This window comes from Anas platyrhynchos, chromosome 1, assembly GCF_047663525.1.
Source record: "Anas platyrhynchos isolate ZD024472 breed Pekin duck chromosome 1, IASCAAS_PekinDuck_T2T, whole genome shotgun sequence".
NCBI classification, from domain to species: domain Eukaryota; kingdom Metazoa; phylum Chordata; class Aves; order Anseriformes; family Anatidae; genus Anas; species Anas platyrhynchos.
Window position 1 is genome coordinate 188,635,811 of NC_092587.1, and position 21,752 is coordinate 188,657,562.

At 41.2% G+C, this 21,752-nt stretch overlaps 1 protein-coding gene across 3 annotated transcripts in view; it reads left to right on the top strand.

Annotated features, from left to right (window-relative positions):
- The window catches only part of CRYL1 (crystallin lambda 1), a 64,066-nt gene extending 48,116 nt beyond the window's left edge, over positions 1-15,950 (top strand). For all 3 annotated transcript variants that reach the window (XM_072032693.1, XM_027468959.3, XM_027468953.3), the window contains 2 exons: positions 11,655-11,761; positions 13,804-15,950. In XM_072032693.1, the coding sequence (XP_071888794.1) occupies positions 11,655-11,761; positions 13,804-13,917 (221 nt within the window). In that variant the 3' untranslated portion in view covers positions 13,918-15,950. The remainder of the gene's footprint in view (positions 1-11,654; positions 11,762-13,803) is intronic.
- The last annotated feature ends 5,802 nt before the right edge of the window (positions 15,951-21,752 follow it).

A 21,752-nucleotide genomic window follows, 5' to 3' on the forward strand; every position in this document is an offset into this window, starting at 1 on the left:
GGGCAAATTGTCAATTTCCATATGAATGTGGAACTGTGTCCTCCACCAGAGGCTTTCTGCTTGTCAGTTTGGTGGCATACCAGTAAATTAAATGTCACAAAGTGTTTGCTTTTGTGCAATTGTTAAGGGAAACAACATCCATCCATCTAAGTAGAGGCATCTTCCTAAAAGCTTCCCCCAGAAATTTTCCAGTAATTTCTCTACTGAATGTAGACACACTCAATATAAAGTATATGCATTCAGAAGATATATCGGAACTGATGCACACTGCACATCCCTAAACACAGCAATCTATGTGGAGTCTTGCAGGCCAGGGTTCTCCAGTCCTTGCCCCCTGATTCCACTAACCTGCCATGCCATCCTCTGCATGAACTGTCTATGTGCAGGTGATTCTGTCAGAGCAACTTGCTAAACAGCCCCAACTAAAACATAAAAGCAGAACAACATGTGTATTAGTACCAGAAAAAAAAATGGTTTCAGAGACTGTATCATTCTTGGGTATCCTTTATCTTATTTTATATATAATCTTAGAATTTAGGATCATGGATTTAAATATATATATTCACTTGAGATGAATGGAATTTATAATCGTTTAGGTTGGTTTTGATATTCTTCCTGGAGTGCCCTCTCTGACATTTTAATGCTCCATCATGATTCAGCTTCGTTTCCTTATTCCCACCAGAAAGTAGTTACTGTTATAAAACACTTCTGAAATTTCCCATCTCAAACCAGTTTTAAGTAGTATTTGCAACTGGTAGGTAGGTTGCTTATTCATGGCAGAGATTATCCAGATTCTAGATTAATGCTACCTTCGGTTAGTAATATTAGTGTTCAAGATCAGAGGAGGAAAATTAGAAAATACAATCCACGAGATTGATAAAGAAAAGGAGATTGAAGAAAGAGTAGCTTTGTGGTGGGTTTGCAAAATACAAAGTCAAAATATACCTATTTAGTTAGTTTAGCATTATATAACACTTTCAATTAAATATCTTTGAAATAATATAACTAGTACATTTGTGAACTGGGACACTTGCTGACAAGGTGCTTTTGTGTTTGTTCAGTAACTTTGATCACGAGAAGTATTCCTTCGCTCCCCATCTTGCAGATGCCTTTTCTTCAACTTCAGAGCTGCTTCTGTTTGTGCTGGCAGACTTATTCAAGCTGCTGCTCTAATCAGAGACAGTTCTACATCAAAATTGCTGATGTCAGGACACATGATGGCTTATGGGCACGCTTATACCACTGCCAACTTCTTTGTTTGCCCAGAATTGCTTCCCATAGTAAGGAATATCATGGATGCTTGCCCAGGACAGCACTCTTCTGATGCAGTGCACTAAGTGTCTATTTTTGAGCAGCAAAAGGAAATTGAGGTAGAGATGCCTCCATTCTCCTTTTTTGCCTGTCCAGCAGCTTTACTAGCTTCACAGCAGCTACCTTTCTAGACTTAAAATGGCAATTTTCCACAATCTTAACCTCACTGCTAGTCAAGGAGGAAACATAGTAGGGATGCAGGAAGCATGAGAGGAAAATAGTGTTTGTGGGAGATCCTGGAAGGTGGGGAAGACCGTTTTTCTCTGTAAGGGCGGTGTGATATTTTTGTTTGGTTTTGAATAAAGAATATTATTCCAGAGATTTCTTTTGAAGTCAGCGTTAAGGTGATGCAATACATCAAGATCCTCCCATGACCCTCCTATGTGCTAATGCCAGGGTTCCCATGTATTAGTTCTTCAGTCCTTTCCTGCATACTCATAAGTAGCCTTATCAAAAGCTATTATCTAGGCCACCTTAGACTACTGGTTAATCCATGCATGAGTAATGGGAATTCTGAATATGTGGCCGTGAGCCAACAGCTTTGAACATCAAAGTGATAATGTCAAGCCACTAAAAGGAGCAGAAGCAGCAACAGCAAGTTGAAAACTGAATGGCAACAGGCAAAGGTAACCTCCTAAAAAAAAATAATTAAATTTACATATCATAATGTTGATTGTTGGTTTCACTTTCAGTAAGCATCTTATGATTTCTCATGGCAATAGCACAAGAAATGCCGTTACGTTCCTTTTATAAGGAACATGAATAGACTTCAGTAGAGTCACTTTACATGTTTCCTTACTGAGGGATTATGTTAGCAGACAGTGTCACTCCTGTATAAGTGCCTGTATCATTAAAATATACATCCATCAACATCCATTTCACAATCTTTACTAATTTCACTTACAGCAATAAAAAGAAGTTTCCATACCAAAAGCAGTTCCATGCCTGTTACTTGTGAAGATATTTAATATGATTTAAAAGATTGGACTAGATGATCGTAGAGGTCATTTCCAAACTAAGTGATTCTTTTATGCAGCCTCAGTAAGACTGTATCTCCTATTTCTTGAACTGGCAATTTGTTTGAAGACCTTAGGAAAAAATCATCTGTAAAAACAGAGGCCAGACCATCATATACAGTATTTTACATGTTTGCAGCAAAAGTTCTTCATGTGTATTTAATGGCTGTCCTAGGTTGGTTACTTTTAGTAGTGGGGTATTCAGTGAGCTATAATTGTAACTTAATCTTGATCTAAAACTGATAATACTAGTACAGGAGTTGGATATGGGGAGGTTGAAGGATCTTTGTGGATATTTTTCAGTATCATATTTATAAAAACACCACTCCAGGTTCGTATTCTGCCTATTACTCACTGTGGTATTTGTGAGGTGTTCATAGCATGGACTGGATGTAAAATGGATTTGATGTATGGTCCTTAAAAGCACAGATAGCCAGTAAGCACAGTATGATTCTTCGTGGTCAAAACTTTGCTTCACTTACTGGAAGAAGGAACGCTAACTCATCTTGGAAGCACCTGTCAGATGAATAGGTTTGGGATGATAGGAGTGGAATGATTGTGTTGTATGGAAAGCACAAAGGATCAAAGGGAAAGGAGAATCATAACCCGTAATTCAAAGCAAGGGTGTTTTTCTTTTACATACAAAAAGTATGTATTTTAACAATTACTGTAGACATACATGCTGGCTAGTTATAAAGCATAGGTTATTTTCATTGTTACATCCTCTGGATTAATTCTTCCACGAAGGGAGCAAGGATTCAACCCAGTTCAGGAGATTTGTGACACAAGCAAGTAAGCAGAAGGTGTGTGAATCTCTTTAAGGTAGTCAAATCAAAGAAAAGGAAGATTGCCCCTCTTTCTGACTAGCTCATGTGTTGTGTTTTATGATACTGAAATATCTCCATTTATTTCAGGAATACTTGTAGAGCTGAGATGATCACAGTGATGCATAATTCTACAATCTCTTCTTTCATGTGCCCACCAATTATTTCATACCTGTTTACTCACATTCAGTTTGCTTTCCAATAGGGTGATTAAAGCAGTTTATAGTCTGCTAGAACTGCTGTTTGCATCTGCAGCTGCAGGCTTTTTCTATGAGAATGCTTGTGTACAGTAAGCAAAGGTTATTTGTTTTTATTTTGATTTTTCAGTGCAGAGGTTGGTTTTACCAGTTTCCTACTATGGACTGTTAGGTGCAAAGTGGGTCTCTCCATCTTCTGAAGGGAGCAACTTACTTTGCACAGGAATTCATGTTTTTTTCTCAAGTGATCACGATAAAGCTCTGATTCTCAAGAACCTATCTCAGTGCCGCCTTCTCCCTTGTGCTAACAGAGGAATTTGTGTGCTCACCAAGTGACCTGTCTATGGAACTCATCCCATATATGAAGCTAATCTAACAAAAGGAATGTTTGTACACTGCTACTGAGATGGTAACACAGCACCAGCGAGAAGAAAACTTTTTTGTTGCTACGACTGTCTTAGTGTAGGTGAAAGTATTCATGCAGCTTAAGTAACCTCACATGGAATTAATGTCGAGTAGCAAGTGTCCTGTGAATTCACACCCTAACTGAGAGCATGCATTTGTGTCCGAACACACCCTTGATGAAGATAGGATTACACGTAGAAAGTTTTCTTCAGACTTGTAATGTCAGCAAAACAAAGAGGTTGGAACTTTTTTCTCTGAACTTATCCTAACCATGACAAATTCCTCCATGGTGTTCCTGAAATACACCCCTTTTTTCTGATCTTATCTATACTCACCTTCATTCTTACCAAGTGCAACCTCTTATTAGATTTTACCTCCTAAAATGACCCCACCCCAGTCTTTTCAAATATTTGATGTTACATCAGTGGCTTGACCATCTTGACTACTGTTTTTGAGTCATTACACTATCTTCTTATGATATTGCTCATCAAGTTCAAAGTAGTCAAGTTAATGCCACTGTCTCTTTTTCTGTCTCACAAATATCTCAGTGTCTTCCTCATTTTGCCCCACATGTAATGTCCTTGCCAAACTCGTTTACCGAGTTTGTTTGCTTGCATCCTTCATGCCTGTTGTCCTTCTTATGAAAAAGGCAGGAGTCTTAGCAGACAAGAAGCTAAGTTACATGAGGCTGTTTACATGCATGAAAATGTTGCAATGTTTTCCCTTCTTTTTCCCCATTCTTCCCATCACCTTTATCTAAAGGACCTTCACTTGCAAAGAGGTCTTCTAAAGGCCAAAAAGTGTTTTATGCATACTTCTAAGCTAAAAGCCTGTCCAGAGTTCCTTTTCTTTTCCATCTTCAACACCCCATTCATCTTGATGCAGCTAGAGACATTTCACCAATACCCATGTTTGTGTCACACCAGTGCAAGTCCTTCAGGTGAGGACCTGCAAACCAGAAGTGTAGCTTATTCTTCCTAAAAGAGCCTTGCCTTTCCCGTTGGGCAAGATAGGTATGGGCAGCTAAAGAGCCTTGAATGAATGCCCTCAGCTCGCTTACGGTAACTTGTTCTTTTAACTGCACTTTACCAGGCAGAAATGCTGAGTGGGATAGAGACTTTTCATGGAAGTTAGGTTGTACCCCTTTTCATCTCTGTAATCCATATCTGCTACTCCCTTAAAACACTTTGTTATTCCATCCTCTTCTTTCCCTCTCCATCACAGTTGGAAGTGTGGTGGAAGGGAGATTCATGGAACTCCTGCCTTCTCTGGAGGTATTTCTGTTCTGTGGTTGTAGTTCTCAGATGTCTGCTGCAACATCTGCCTTCTCTCCCAGCTGCCTCTCTCCAACATGGATGAGGTCAGTGTGCAAGGAAGACAGAGGTTGAACAGGGAGGCAACAAACCACATGGGGGAAAAAGGAAACTGTTGTCATTCCTGTACTGCAAGTTGCTTCCCCTCTTTGTCCCAGATGCATCTTGTCATTCTTTTCTTTCCAGTTGGAAATAATGAGGCACAGTATCTGGATACAAGGAAAGATGGTGAGTGTCTTTAATAGCCCTATTTGCCATCATTTTCCTGTTTCTCCAGCTCCCAGGTACTGCCCTGTCTTATCTCACACTGTTTACAGATGCTAATTCAGCCAGCTTAAGATGCTGCCTGGGTAGTATCAACAAGGATTAAAGTTAAAGGGACTCTGTCATACTTGTTTTCCATCTTCTTGTCCCTATGCTCCAGTCAAGTGCTCTTCTCATCCACCTTTGCAGTAGCCCTGACCTTTGAGTCAAGGAACTCTTAAGTCTGAAGATCTGGAGTCAAATATTTATCATTTTGAGTTTGTGTTTGAAAAGCAAAGCGATTTTTCCAGCAGTGTTCCCCATTGCTTAAGCAGTTTCTTAAAGCTGGCAGCATAGGGTTGATCTTGACTACTTACATCAAGTCAAACAGTGGGTGTCTCCTGAGATTTCATGCTGGGAGTGCTATCTCAAGTTACCTATTTTGAAACTAATTATTATTATTTTTAAGTCTTAGAGTAGTACCATCTATCTCTCTATATCAACTTTCAGTGTGTTCCCTTCTCTTGAGACTGGAAAGTGTTTGCATAGAGCATCCACACCATTTGGCAAGCAGCATGCATGCCTGCATGTTGCTATTTCAGCCACAATGTTGAGGTAAGCTGTAGTGCTGCTCTTCTCTACAGCCATAATATTTTGTTTTTATCTTTTCTTGTTTTGATGACTTTGCCTAAGGCTTCTTTTCATTCATACGTTGCATGCAGTGAGTGAATTATATTACCCAACTTGCGTTTGGCATGTCTTTGTTACCTTGGTAAGAAACACCCACCCAGAAATTATTCTGATTCATTCAAGCTGTAGGTGAGCTCCAGTAGGAGCTCAATTTCCAGGCCTAGCTGGCTGAGTGAGCTTTGAAGGCCATCTCCAACCCAGGAGTTCACATCCACTAGGTAAATGGATAAGGCCAAGCATTTTGCTTCCCAAAATACTAATGTTCTCTCTTTAGGCTGAGGCTCCCGAAAAAAAAAAAAATGCTGACACAGACTTTGGTTTTTACCTTCCTGACTGTACTAGAATTGGAACTACTCAGATCTATGGTATTATTACACAGGCTGACCAGGTGGTTGAGAGGTTCACCTTGGCTATTGGAAAATTACCAATCCCAAACTATTCAGCACTGGTCTAGGTGTCATAGACTTTTGTCAGCCATTGAAGCACTGGAATAACTGGTCACTGACACAGCTTTGTTTACCATTCATTTGATTACTAATTGCTTGTGTGGATTTGCTTGAATTGCCATGTTTGGCTGAATAACCATTTCTGCTTTTGTGATTGTCCAGCTGGCAACAGCTGCTGCTACCAGCTGTGAGTTAGCAAGGTGTCCATGTAGTTCTGCACTCCTCAGCATCAGTTATTTATTTCTACTTCTATATCTGGGAACTTTCTATGACATTGCATGATGTGGGGGCAAACAACTTGCTCAGACTCTTCAACTCTCCACTGTTACAGGAAGCTCACATGAGTAAGATGAAATGTAAGCATCATCATCTTGTGGTTGGTGCATGAGTATCATCCAGAATATCTGCTGCAGGTTGATCTAGGTTGGCTTTAGGTGCCAGAGTCTGTGAACCTAGCTGTTAAGAGGTAGCGCACAGGCTCTTTATGCTAATAACAAGGTATGGTCAGTGTTCCAGTAACCAGTGGTCCTTTGCAGAGATCTTGTGGAGGAGGATGGTCTCTGCTTATGCCCTCAATGAAGAGATAAAATCATATCACAGCCTGTTCAACATCCCATGGTAATGCTTCTCTTCCTCAATCATATTTCCTGTCAGTGATGTTTTGGTGGCCACTAGGCAATTTGAATGTTTCTGGCTTTGTTCAGTTTTCCTGACTGACACACACAAAAAGTTCTGTACAACTGATATGGCATTATCAGTTCTCTAGTTATATGGAAACTTTGTATTTTGTTCAATTTGTATGACCAGTTGTCCTCCTCTTTCTGTGCTGGGGAAGGCCAGAACATGCCAGAGAGGGTTCGAGGAGCACATGTGCTCCATGGGTAGATAACACAAGGAGGTAGGTTGACTAAATGCTGATTGGTATGCTCTTGGCACCACATGTAGCTTCAAGCTACTACAATGTTGTCCTTTTTCTCAGAGTTTCCTTCCTTCCTTTTGACATGCTAATGTTTCTTAAGTTTTGAAGAGGGTTCAATACACTCAAATCTTCCCAGGTTGCTCTCTTGCAATGGGTATGTTCTCCCATTCTGTCCCTTTGGTTGCTTGTGATGATCATCCTAACTTCAGAGTGCTAATTTCTTAGTGGAAGTGTCTGTCCTTTGAAAGTTCTTCTGTCTTAGGTCCAGGAACAACAACATTCTCCCTACTCTTACCAACCTCAGAAGCCTTTTGGAATGCACGTACTTCAGCGAATTCAGGCTGTGAGGTGTGCTGTGCCGTGTAAGTATTGTAGTTCATGATTCATGGTTGCCAGTAGTCTGAGGTTTCCGTTCCTTCATCCACCTTTAACCTCAACCATTTAGGGTTAGACAGGTGTGACTTCTGTGGTATTGATACCACACAGTATTGCGTTCCAGGGAACTGTTTGTAAGCTGTTCAGGAAAGAGACTGCTTAATGACCTGACCTAGGATTCTTTGGTGCGGTAGTCAGGCCACCCCACTTACGTTTCTCGCATTTTGTGGCTGGATAAGACCATGATGAGTTCAGACTCGTGCTTCTCAGCCTGTATGATTTCCTGAGCCTTCGCGAAAGAGTTGGTGGCTGTCCCTACCTGCCTTAGTCTTCTGGAGTTTTCTCTTTCTCTTTGCATGGGTAATTAGCTCATTAAAATGAGAACGAAAGGTGAAAGTTCTTCAGTTCTAAGGTTATCAGAAAAGGGAATTTGTCACAGACTTTCAGTGGATATTCAGAACCTCCTGTCTCAGATTTGCATTATTCATTGGGATAATTGCATTCTTACTTGTGTTGACTTGCTTACTGACAGAATAGCATTACTCGTGTAGTGTTGTGGTGCAGCTCATGACTTCTAGATTGATGTTCACTGGGAAAGGCTGACTTGTCCCTTCTTGACTGTGGTAGTTAACAGCACTAAGGAGTCTGCTAGATGACTGAGTTCTCTTTTAGGTGCATGTATCACTATAGCTCCTCTTTAACGCCTCAGCACTAATTATTTTGGGATTCCTCCTAAAGCTGTACCTTTGGCCAAGGTCTACCTGACGGCCATTTTACTCATCATTACCAGCTAGCTGGATTTACGGTTCTCTGACTACCTGCTTTCTGGGGTGCTGGTCAAAGGTCGTCAGTCAGGGCCTTTATTTGTCAGCGGGACTTCAGCCTTTGAGTACAGATTCTAAGGGGTTTAGACTTCCAGCTTCCCTGCTCCCTTTCATATCTGTCCATTGAACATAGCTTTCCTGATGGCTGTTTTTCCATGCTAGGATGAAGAAAATTCACATTGTTACTGGTCCTTTTAATGCTCTCTTCTTTAAGACTGGTATGTCATTGTCAATTTTAATTGGAAAAGTCATTCTTCTCTTTTCCCCAAGCCTCTTGCTACTGGTGCTGAATCTATATTTTGCACATCTGATGTCAGGAGCATTTTGACTGACCTTGTAGATCATGACCCTTTCAGTAGTGTCTGAGGATATTTGTTTCCACTGCTGGAAAATGCAGCTGCTCCATGCAACGGCTATCGAAGAGCAGAGTGGGTTATACTCAGAGGTGCTACATTCAGCTTGTTGCCTACAGGGACTGGGAGTTCTTGGGGTGCATGAGTCTGTGTTGTTGCAAGTTGAGTTGACTGAACAATGGAACAGGTTGCCCAGAAAGGCAGAGTCTCTCTTTTTGGAGATCTTTTTGGAATTCAACAGCCACCTGGATATGGTGCTGGGCAAGCTGCTTTGGGTGTTCCTGCTTGAGCGGCAGTGTTGAACCAGATGAGATCCAGAGGTGCCTTCCATCCTCAACCATTCCATGACTGAGTTCTTTCTTCCGAGGTGTAGGACCTTCCATTTGTCCTTGTTAATTATTTTTTTAAGGTCTGTGTCGACCTATTCTTCCAGCCTAAGTTGTTCTGGATACTTGCCTTCCAGTGTATCGGCTGATCCTCTCCCTCCCTCCCCCAACCACCTTAGTATCATTCAAAGATTTAATTGCTATTATGCAGTACAGTTCTTGGGATAGATTCCTGTGGTACTCCACTTTTATAGGCCTCTGAGTAGAGTATAACCCATTAACTGCTACCTTCTGAGCCTGAGCATTCACTGCATCATTATACATTACAGAATCATCGAGGTTGGAAGAGACCTCCAAGATCACCTAGTCCAACCTCTGACCTAACACTATCAGTCCTCCACTAAACCATATCACCAAGCTCTACATCTAAACGTCTTTTAGAGACCTTCAGGGGTGGTGACTCAACCACTTCCCTGGGCAGCCTATTACAACGCCTCACAACCCTTTCAATAAAGAAGTTCTTCCTAACATTCAACCTAACATCTAATTATCCTACATCTAGACCCTAATGTCCTAAGTTTGATACAAGAATATCATGGGATCAGTGCCAAATGCCCTTCTGAAGTTGAAGTAAATGATATCCATGACTTTCCCATTACCCATATATCCAGTGATTTTATAACAGAAGTCAGTGAGGCTGGTCAGATACGATTTACCAATGGCAAGTACTTGACTGTTAACAATCACTTTCCTCTTATTTCTGTGCCCAAGAATTTGTTTCCAGTCAAGGACTTGTTCCTTGATTTTCTCAGGGACAGAAGTGAGATCAATTGGCCTGTAGTACCCTGGATTGTTCTTACATTTTCTGAGGATGAGGGCAATATTTGCAATATTTGCTGTCATTTGGGAATCTCAAATGATTTGATCAATGTATTAATTGTCATGATTTAAAAAATATGCGGCCTTGCAAGGATGTTGGCATTTTCTCTCATATCCTTGAATGCAGTCTGTGGGGTCTGATGGACTCTGATGGACTCAGGTAGGGCTGAATTCTTGCAAGTAATCTCTGACTAGATCCTTACCTCCTGCTGGTTGCTCTTTTTTTCCTTGAACCCTGCCTCTTAAGCACAGAGGAATGGGAGACCTTGCTGAAGCAAAGAAACCAATGAGTTACTCAGAATTACCTGTTTCTCCAGTCGCTAATTCAGCAACAGGCCCAGACTTCCCTTGTTCAACCTTTTATTGCTAATATAACAGTAGAAGCCCTTCGTTTTGTCCTTGATATCTCTGCAAGTCTCAACTGGAGTTGAGCTTTGGCTTTTCTGTAAGCATTGCATTGGACGTGCATGGACAGCATTTTTAAATTTCTCCTTACCTACCTGGCTTCCTGAGAATCAAGGTCTTGCCCTTGGAGGATGCTGTCCTTAAAGAGCAGCCAGCTTTCCTGAGCTGCCTCGCCCCTCAGAGCAGCATCTCATTGGGATCTCACCAATTTTCTGAATCAACTCAAGTCTGCTGCCTACTAATACTCTTCCTTACTCCTTTCAGGATCTTCAACTCCAATATTTCGTGGTTGCTACAGTCAAGGCTGCCACTGATTCTCATACCCCAACCAGAACTTCCTTGTTACTGAACAGCAGAGCCAGCTTTGCATCACCCCTGGTTGGCCCATCCAGTACCTTTATAATGAGCTTGATCCTGACACTCTCCAGAAATATGCTTGCCTGCTTGTGTTATGTGTTGCTAGCCAGCTTTATGGCAAAAATGCATTTCCCTCAATTTGTTGGGTGAATCCCATTTTCTCCTAGCACTGCTCATCCCTCAGAGGGGGCTCTGTGATCATAAAAGCCAAATCCCTGTTGTCACCCCTAGTTGCACAACAAGATGTTGATCTGCAAGTATCCATCTGTTCCTTCTCAAGTCTTTCTCCTTCAGTGAAGACCATCTGGGTCTCCATGCCTTTGACTCTTTTCCCCAGAGCTTTGCCCCATTCAAGGTCAATAAATAAAATTAAAACCAGGGATGCTTCACCTGGTAAGACACATACTGAACAGGAGGAGTGAAGATGAGAACGTTCTTCCTGTGGACACTGTTTGGGGAGGTTTTCTTGTCTCAAGTAACAAAGCACAAGTTTACCTATGGTTGCCTACTGCTTCCCTCACATAGCATTGCCTGCTGGTATGGAACATTAACTGGTTTTGCAATGAAGGCGTGTCCTAAATGATTTTTTTCTTGAATTTTAATGGAAATGCAGTGGATAGAATCCATTTTTCTTTGGTGATAAAGGTGTCTTAGGCATAATAGCGCACCCTTTTTGGACTCTGATTTAAGACAAGGCTTAAGCACAGGTAATGTTATCGAACTTCAAGTAGGAATTTCTGTTCAAATGTACTTTTTCACTCTTATTTTTAGGTATTTCAAATTACTGTGAAAGATACCGTGAAGGTATGAAACTTGTTCTGAACACCTTCGGACCAGTTCCAGAATTTTCAGGCGAAACTGAGCAGAAAATCAGTCAGGTAAATATATGGAGAGTCAATAGATGCAATGACTTTCAGAACCAAGAATGTTAGCTTTTGTTTTAATGTATGTATAATTACAATTTACTGTTAGAGACAACTGTAATCTATTTCTTGTGTGAATGTGTACCTTGAGCAAAAACATTAGTACAGAATATGTATGATTATGTAAGTCCCTGTTCCAAAGCACTTTGAAGTACATCAAGGGAATACAATCTAGCAGGTGAGTAACATTACTAGGAGTCAACTGATAACAACTGTGGGTTGTTTATGTTAAGTCCCCCATGCTATTTCTTACTGTGTCTGTCATGTTCTCAATTGTTACATGCACAGCTCCAAATTTCCTTTCCTACACAACGACTTTTCTCTCTGTGTCTTCCTCCTACTCAGTCTTCCTGCATAAGTCCTATGGCTTTTTTCCTCCAGCTGTTCTATTGATTTAGTATATTTACAAGCTAGATCTCCAGTCTGTAATGAATACAAAGGCGTGTTTACATTAAGCATGTGAGCAGTCTGCTAAGGCTATTTGCATGCTTACAGAAAAGATGTGTTTTTTAAGTGCTATGCTCTATCAGGACCTAGTATGTCTATTATGTTTCAAAGCCAACAATTTGTTTATATTCACCATATAGGATATTATGTGTGTTCATAGCAGTTAACTCCAAAGTATTGCCATTTCCTAATTCTACCTTTCAACATTGCCTTTTTTAATGCTTTGCTGAAGAATGTGTGTATAATAAATTGTTTGTGTTTAGCTGTCACACGTTAATTCCATATATGCAGGCACTCTGTCTGGAAAATAGCTTTTTGTTCCTCTTTATGTTAATGCAATTTCAACATCAGCTATGTTAAAATGGAAGATTTTTCTACGCTTAAACAATATAGTCTGCTTGTAATAACAATCTATGACAACTGTGGAGCTATTCACAATTAGAAGCTTTTAATTAAAATGAAACAGGTTGGTTTTCTTTAAGGAATGCCAGATTCCAGTTCAGCATCTGTTTCTGCGCCTATTATCTGCAGTTTTCAATGCCAAAGATGAGCTTGCAAGAATCCTCTCTTAAGAGTAAACCATTAAACATCTCTTATCTTACTCATCTATCCCTCCCCCTGATTTTTTTTTTCTGGAGTGACTGCAACTTGCCAATTATTAGTAGCAGAACCAGGTTTTATCCGGTTTCTCAAAAATTGCTTTTTAAACTGAAGACCTCAGGTGCTGCTTTGGCAAAGATGGCCTTGTAATCTGTATCTCCAATCTCAAACCCAGCTGTTTTTCCTTAAATGAAAGTCCGTTTCCATTGTGCTAGCTTGCTTGAGTTTTCTATCTGTTCTTCTACCTTCAGTGGTATATTTAGCAGATACATTTGGCAAACTTTGTTTATGCACTCAGTAGCACTTTTTTTCCCCTCCATTTACTTGCAAATAGTATTTTTGCCTTCTGATTTGTTCAGGCTTCTACCTTCGGACCCTTAAATAGTGCTATGTTCTTTCCCACATTTTCCATTAAAAAACAAAAATAAAATTATAGGTTTGTTCCATCTCTTTCCCTGTCATTTCAACTGTAACTGGCATTCCTAAAACAGATGTTTTCAAAAAACCATGTTATCTATTATTAGATTTATTAGGAGCCAGAAGAGAGACTACAGTGTTACATATACACACACAAATTTGGTTTAGAGCATATGTTTAGCAATATGAAAGTCCAGGTGTCCTCCTTCCTACTTAATAAAAGATTATTGTCAAGTAGGCGAGACAGTGGCTGTGTGGGGTAAACTGAGAAAAGAAACTGATGCACTAATGTTTCTGTAGGCACCTTCATTGCAACATTCAAGCCAACCTTCTCCAAGTGGGAGCACTTCTCTCATACAGGTTAGCTAATTTCCAGTCAGCCACATGAAGGCTTAGTGGCCTATTGCCTGTGATAGACTATATGACAGTTTGTATTGAAGGATACTTGTTCTGATGCAGCGAAAGCAAGAAAATAATCCTTCTTACTACTCAGGAAAACGAGATTTAATCATCTCCTAAATTTTCTGTTTCAGGCAATGTCTGAAAAAATTCCAGTTGTTCCGAAACACCTCAATGCCAGGAGGGAATGGAGAGATGAATGTCTTACCGGTCTTGCCAAGCTGAAAAAACAAATGTCATCCAACTGAGGTGCACCTCACCTAACAGGAGAGACCAAATGAAGAGCAGTTCTTCATAAAAAGTGGAAAATTTTGGTCATGCAGAAGAGGAGACTGAATGTGCAAGCACTGATATGCACTTGTATAGAGACCAATGAAACTTTTGGTCCAGTTTTTGTCACGACATAATTCATGAGTAACTGTAAACAGTTATTAAAAGTTCAGTTAAAACTTCATCAAATTATATATATGCATTGGATGTGCAAGTATTAAGTAGCTTTAGCAGTATGAATATTGTGCAATGCTGGAACACAATCATCTTTTAACGCATTTTTCTAGCTTGTTTAGAAATTCAGCGCTTGAAAAATATTTGCTTATGCAGGGATCTGAATTTGGCAAACATCAGCTGTTTGTCACTGGAGAAAACAAGCCCTCACCCACCAATCAATGTGGCAGTGAGGTTAATTTGTAAAGCACTGACTGTAGGTAGGGGGAGGTTGTCTTAAGCAAAGAGGAGATTTGCTGGCCAGTGAGCTGAGACCTCAGCAGCAGTAAGGGTCACTTCAGCTTAGCTCTGTAGCTGTTCCACAATGTAAGGGAAAGAATTATTCGTTCTTTCCCTCCTTTTGGCACTTCTGTACTAGTATGATGATCTAAATGTGAGTAAATAGTTCCCTCCCTCATCCCCACCCCTGGTTCTGAAGATTTACCAGAGACCTCTGCTCAGTTCTTCAGACCATGCACTTGATACCCCATGGCTTTGCCCAAACTTCAGTCAGGTATGACTACCTGTCCGTAGGCATTGCTGCGTAGACGTATGATCTATTCTAAAATTTGCCTGTGAGAAATAAAGTACTGTGATGAAAAATTGTTTTGGGAGATGCCGTGGTATAGTGGATTGGTCCGGACTCTTCCAGGCTATTCCACAACCTTCTGAGTGATCTTGGGAAGCCAGCTCCCTGCTTTGTTTCCTTGTCTGTTTTGTACATTATCAGAAACAATCAGTGTTTCTTTAGGACTCAGCTGTAGACCTCAGGTATCTGATATTTTGCTCCCCTATAGAAGATGCAGTGGCTTAGGTGTGAGGCACAATGTTTGTGTAAAGGTGGAGGGTGCAGCTGGGGGTAGAAGTGTCTCCTGGTGCTGCAGTGGCGTGCTTCAGTCCACAGAGGACAAAGTTGCTTACAAATGTGTGTACCGTGTAATATAGCTGGATTTTGATTTTAGCTGGAACCTTGGGGCAGCATTGTTATGCAGATAATAACTTGAAACAGTGCACTGCACCCAAATTACTCAAGTTAAGCATTTCTGAATCTTGTGCCAGCTGGTCACGTAACTTCAACTACAGCACATATCCCAAAGCGTTAAGCTCTTGATTTGCTAATGCTCAGCTCAGGGGCATTTCAAATCTTCTTCATTACAGAAGATGCAGGTACACAAACAGGTTACTACAGCTTAATTCGTTCTGGTGCTGAACAGCAGCAATGTCTGCATGTGTACGCTAACAATACTTACTTCTGCATGGGTTGCAATGAACGAGATCTGAGATAAACTGCATTGCTTGATGCACGTGGTGGGCCAAGAGCACGTCTCTGGACGTGAAGCATGGGATGGGAGGCATGATGCAGAGATTGCCCTGTGCTCTTTTATAATCAGCAGAGAGAAAGGAGAATTCGTAAACTCAATTTATTTTATCCCAATATAGACCTAAAATTGTCAAATTTCTTCTAATGCTTTTTATTCCCACAGTGACTGGCACAACCTTCATTTAGCCATCTGAAGTTGGGGAGGTCAGCCCTCGCTCTTGGTGCCTTATTAAGCAATAATAAATTAATTGGGGCTGATTTCCTCACTTGATGTATGTTTTTGTATTTTAGACAAGGCCTCAGAAGGTTCCAATTACTTTCAAGATCAGACCTGCTCCGCTATGAGCATGTGACACTGTCAGAACTAATTAGCTCACATTGCTTTTTTTTCTGAGATATTTTAAAACTCGATCATGTCATCAAATATTTGCCTCCATTTTTATTATTTGCTTATGAATAAAAGATTTTAATGAGAAAGGTGTTCTCCTGTGGTATTGTGTGATAACTCCAGTGTTAGCACTACATCTTTCTCTTGAGAAACCAATGCCTCGATAAAACAATTTATTGAAGTTGATGGGAATAAATAGGCAAGGAATAATGTGCAGTCTCCAGCAGCTCTTGTGTGGGTGACCGCTTGCTGCAGACGCTGGGCCCTGCTGCAAGGGAGCGGTTTTCTCTCTGGGCAAAAGCCTTGGGAAGGAATGGGAGGGTGCCAGAAATGCTCCTGTGTGGTGACCCAGCTCCTCGCCAGGTCAGGACACAGCACAGCTCACCTCAGAGCACTGCTCCCCACCCAGGCCCACAGCTTCTGCTGGGGGAGAGGCTCAGCAAAAAATGTATTCTGGCTGGCATTTGCTTAGGATTTGAAGCACACAAAATTACTACTTAATAAATATAACAACAACTGGAAAACATTAAGAAAAGTTAGCTAAAAGGATGTGATGGGCTCTCTTCTCCCAAGGTTTTGTACCCTATTCACAACTGATCCCTTTTGATCAGCAGGAGCTTGGACCAGAGACCTCCTAAGCTCCCTTCCAGCCTCAGCTATCCTGACTCCAAGTTTCCTTTGATTTTGGCGTAGTTTGTATCAAAAGTTGTTGTGGCTTAAGCAAATTAGCCTCAAAGAAACATATATATATAATGTTAATTCAAATTATGGGATGCAAACTCCTGGTTTCTAGACCTGCTATAAAGCTTTTTTCTTTTTTCTTGTTTTTTTTCTCTCTCCCTGATTTTCCTCTCCAGTCTTGCCTTCTCTCTCTCTCCCCATCCTCTCTCCCTTTTCACTTTTTTTCCTTTACTTTCCCCTCTTGGCTTTCTCCTAACAGTCCATCAATAACTACTTCCAGGATATTTAGCTGGTAATTTGCAGGGAACTGCTTATAGGCCTGTGCAATTGGTCTGCTAATTGGGTGTTGAAGAATCCCTTCTGGGAAGCAACTTGTTGGAGCTGAACTGCTTGTCAGACACACATCCTGATTCTGTTAAATTAGTTGGTTTAATTACTTTCAAATTTGTGTCACTCCTTTTGTCCTATTTTTTTTTTTTTCTTAAATGCAATAGACTTGCAGTGATAGACTGCACCTCAAGTGTGTTACGAGGACTTTTAACACCAACAGTCCTAGCAAGTTGCAGAACTACCCAGCTAAGGTCAAATATTTATTTTGTTTGAGTATTAGCAGAAGCAGCAAGGTTCAAGCAATTGTTCTCTGGTAAACTAAGAGATATTCTGAAACGATTTCTCATGTGGTTTGTTTTTTATGTAACTGTGTATTTTAAAATCCTCTATTGTTTTTAATGATTACACCTCTAGGTCATTTTTAAACCATATCTTTGTCACACTGTATTCTCTGTTTTACCAATTTACTATTGATCGTTTTCCTTGTTAGGTGTATTTTACTATTAGTTACTAATAGTAAATTAGTATATTTGAATTAGTTATTCTTATTGGAAGCAGACTAACCGTGTTCATATCAAAGCCAATAATTTAATGCTGGTAGGAAATTCAAACCAGTGATTTTGTGTCATCTGAAGAATAAAGGGCAGATACAAAGAGATACTCAGCTGCTTCGTTGAAGAAGGGTCAGTCCCTCCTTTCCTACATCTCTGAATGTCGTGGAAGTAGTTTGCTTCTGGCAAAGCAGGAGCATGAATTTACTGTCTGTAGTCATTCTGTTGGGTTAAAATGAGTATTTTGTGATTGACATTATTTAGTTGGAAAGGTACTAAGATATAGTGTTGTCCTATCTACATCATCTTTTAGGCAAAAATCAGCTGTCTCGTTTGGAAAGCAGGATAGTGCTGAATTAAGAGCAGGATAAAACTAAACAGGAAAAAAAAATGGTTTTCAAGACAAAATGATGTGACTAAGTCTTGGTTCTCAAAACCAAGGTGTGATACACTGCAAGTGCCTGTGTAGTTACAGGTCAGGATTGCATTGCCGTAGCGTGGAGTTACAAAAAGACCTTGGGGAACATGCAGCTGTGGTAACCTGGCAGAGATGGAGATACAGAGGAGTCCTCCACGAGGATGGGAGCCTGGAAGACTTCAACAGAGCAACTAGTGTGTCAGTAGGAAAATGAAATGCTCTTTTGCTTCCTAGTCTTGAGGAGAAATTTTGCATTTTAATTTGGGTCTAGTTAACGAAGTGTAAATGGCTGTGTTTGTGCTGGCTGCCTGCTCCCCTTCCCCAGGATCCAGTGCACGGTTGTGCTGCCAGGGTCCTCAGCTGCTCTATGCCATCGACTTGTCAGGTGTGTGCACGTGGGGGTGTGCTATCACAAATCAAAGCGAATGGAGAGACAAAAACTGACCTCTGGGGAAAGCTCCCATTTGCTTTGACATAGCTTTGTAGCAACCTAGTGTAAAAGGGCTTCTCTCAGTTATATTCAGTGATCTCAGAAAGAGGAAGGAACTCCTGCCTTTGTTTCCACGAAATTCAGAGGACAGTTTTGCAATGCGCCAGGCTGCTTAGGGTTGCTGGTTTGCTGGGAAACTGCACGAGTTATCTCTTTAAAGTACATTCAGAGAAATTCTCCATAGGGTCGCACATCCCTCAGCATTTTCCCTTCCCAAAATATTATGGGCACGTATGAGACAACGTTCTGATGACAGAAGTCCCAGAAATGTCTCTGCACTTTGGGGACTGACAGGTCCAGCTCTGGGTCCAAGCCACGGCACTCGTGCGTGGGGTTTCTTCTTCAGTCTCGGTGACCTTGGCTTTGTAGAGTTCTTTCTCCTGCTTGGATTTCAGACCTGCACTCACAAGAAGTGGAGATGTACAGGGGGCAGAAGCATCCAGGATCTTGTTTATCTGTGAGTGAAGTGCAGCCTAATGTGGAAAGGTCAAGAGCCCATACTTACATGTGAATATAGGAAACCTTTGTGCTGAAGTTAAATTTTTGCTTTTTATTTTTTAAGATTCCATTTTATAGAATATAGGCCTGTAAATTTGCCCCGGATGGGATGTTTGTAAAGTTTAGTTTAAGCCCAGGTGACAATTACTGTCACAGAATTGAGCACTGCCCAGGGAACCCTGAACTCCAAATGTGTCCAACACCTCTGGGCTGCCACGACAAAAAGTGATGTTTTCCAGCAGAAGGCATTAAAAAGCTCCTGTAATTTCATCTATTGTGAAAACCTTCCTCTGTACTTCTTACAGGTTTTAACATTGGATCTTGCACTTAGCTTTACAGTATCATAATAATACATACTTTCCAGATGAAGCCACAGTTGCTTGTTTTGGGCTGCTTCAAACCGGTAAGACACCGCAGTAACACAATGGGAGCATTTTGTGCAGTGCAAGGAGGCAGGGATGAGGCTGGAAAATCCTTGCTGTTGATCTGATATGACCAGAGAAAGGCTGTCATTTAGCTAGGAGGTGCTGGGAACAGCATTGATGGAACTGGTTCTTCTGAAAGAGAAATTATTTGGATTTTTGTTGTTTGTTTGGCTTGCCCAGTAACTGCTTAAACATGAATTAAAACTGGCACTGCCAGTGGGAACCATCTACCCTAGTGCTTCCCCAGAGCAGCCACCTCAGTGAAAACCTTGGCAATGTTCATGTCCCAATGTCCTCCCCTTCCTCTTTCTTTACTCCAGATGTTATTGAGCATGATGCCTTATGGCATGGGATGTCCCTTTGGCCAGGCTGGGCCAGCTCCTGGCTGTGTCCCCCCCCAGCTCCCTGTGCACCCCCAGGGATGTCGCTGGCAGGGCAGCACCAGGAGCTGCAAGGCCTTGGCTCTGTGCGAGCAATGCTCTGCAACAACTGAAACGTCAGCACTATTTAGTGTTATCAGCACGATTTTCATCAGAAATCCAAAACACAGCATCATACAAGCCTCTGCGGAGAAAATTATCCCAGCCAAAACCATGACATCCAGAAAGTGTTTATGTGCAAAGACGAGCTGTTGGAATCACTGGTGTGACACAAAGAAGGCAGACAAAGCAGTGCCGAGCTTTCTACGTCCCAGAGCATCCTAAGACCACAATTTTCCGATATTACTCAGCAGGGTCATTTCAAACCCATGGAGTAATGGAAACAGCTGCTTGTGCCATTGCAAACATGTGGGATAGTGGAATTAGAGAATTGCAAAACCAGGCAATTTGACTGAATGGGCAGCACCTGGATGTGATGCACATCATGCCAGAGTATATGGAGTAGCATCAAGTATCACCGTGTAATTCTGCAATCCAAAACCATGTCTTGCATTGGCTTTTGGTGTGCTTTTTTAGGAAGAAACATTAATTCCAGACATTGACTCCCTGCTATCAAAATTAGTATCAATACCTACTAAAGGGTGACCACAGAAGTTTGATCCATTTTTACAGTCTGAATACAGCTACAATTGCTCAGAGAGGAGCATCATTCTTCTCTAGCCTGTCATCTACAAAACAAGAGCCATTAAAGTTGGCTTATTGGCAAGAGAAAAATACAAAATTTCTAATAAGATGCAGGTATTATTTATATTACTATAAATGAAAGAGGTTTTTTTTTTGTTTTGTTTTGTTTTGTTTTTAGTAGCCTGAGCTTTATCTTCTTATTTATTAATCTGACCCTAGTATCTGAATGCTTTAGTGTAAACAAAACCATTAGATAGGGATTAATGCAATCATATTTAATCATCAGTAAAAGTGAGGTACGTGTTAGTGTTGTCCTTGTATGCTGTATGAACAGTGCTTACTGTGTCTGAGTATACCTTATTTTCTTTAGTTGTTAAAAAATACCCTGTTCAGACTTCTCTGTGGTCCTACCTTGGGATAATGCTGCCCTAACAACTCATCACACTGCTGTCGTATAGCTGGCAGAGGCAAACTACTCAGAGTGGGTGCTGACTGGATGCCCATGTAAGTATTGCCGTGCCCACTGTGTTAGCAGTTCCGTCTCTGTGCAACATTTATTAGTCTGTATATTCAGAGCAAAGAAAAGTGCAATTTCCCACTCCCACCTCTCCTGTAACATACCCGTGTGTTTCTGGAAGGCCAGCAAAGGGACCTTCCTCTCATGCCCAGCCCCTGGCTGTGCTGGTGCAGCTGCAGTTCAGTAGATACACAGCACGGGTGCCTTGTCCACAACCCTGATTTGTGTTCAATTTCTGAGGCCTTGTGGATCCTGCTTGACTTGCTGCCCTGTTTCTGTAACAAGAGAGTTCTGCCCGCATAGCCCAGTCTGCTGACACCAGCTCATGGTCTGAAAGAGCGTAGATTTTGGTGAGACATTAGGAGGAAATTCTTCACTCTGAGGGTGGTGAGGCCCTGGCACAGGCTGCCCAGAGAAGCTGTGGATGCCCCATCCCTGGAGGTTTTCGAGTCCAGGCTGGATGGGGCTTTGGGCAACCTGGTCTGTTAGGACCTTCTTCAGGTGGTCATATCAAAGGCTCAGAAACCTGTATTGTCATAATCAAAGGGCACAAACGATCACTACTGGATGTAAAAGCCTACAAGAAGGGCTAGATGTGACCATAATCATAATTTTGGGGGGCATAAAAAGAAATGATATTTTGGAAGCTACCTAATTAAGGCATTGCTGAGAGACTTTCAGAACAATACCTGACCACCTTGTTTACAAGTTTAATAGGTTTAATAGTATAACATGAAAGCACAAAGACCAGAACCAAAGCTCAGTTACCATGGGTAGCCTGGTTAGTTTATCATTAAGACTGTAGTGCTCTCTTACTTTTGCAACACGCGCCAAGCTAATTTTCAAGTGCAGTTCAAGAAGTTTCAAGAAGTAGCTCAAGAAGTTTCTTTAAGGAAAGGAAGACTTGTTTTCCAGCC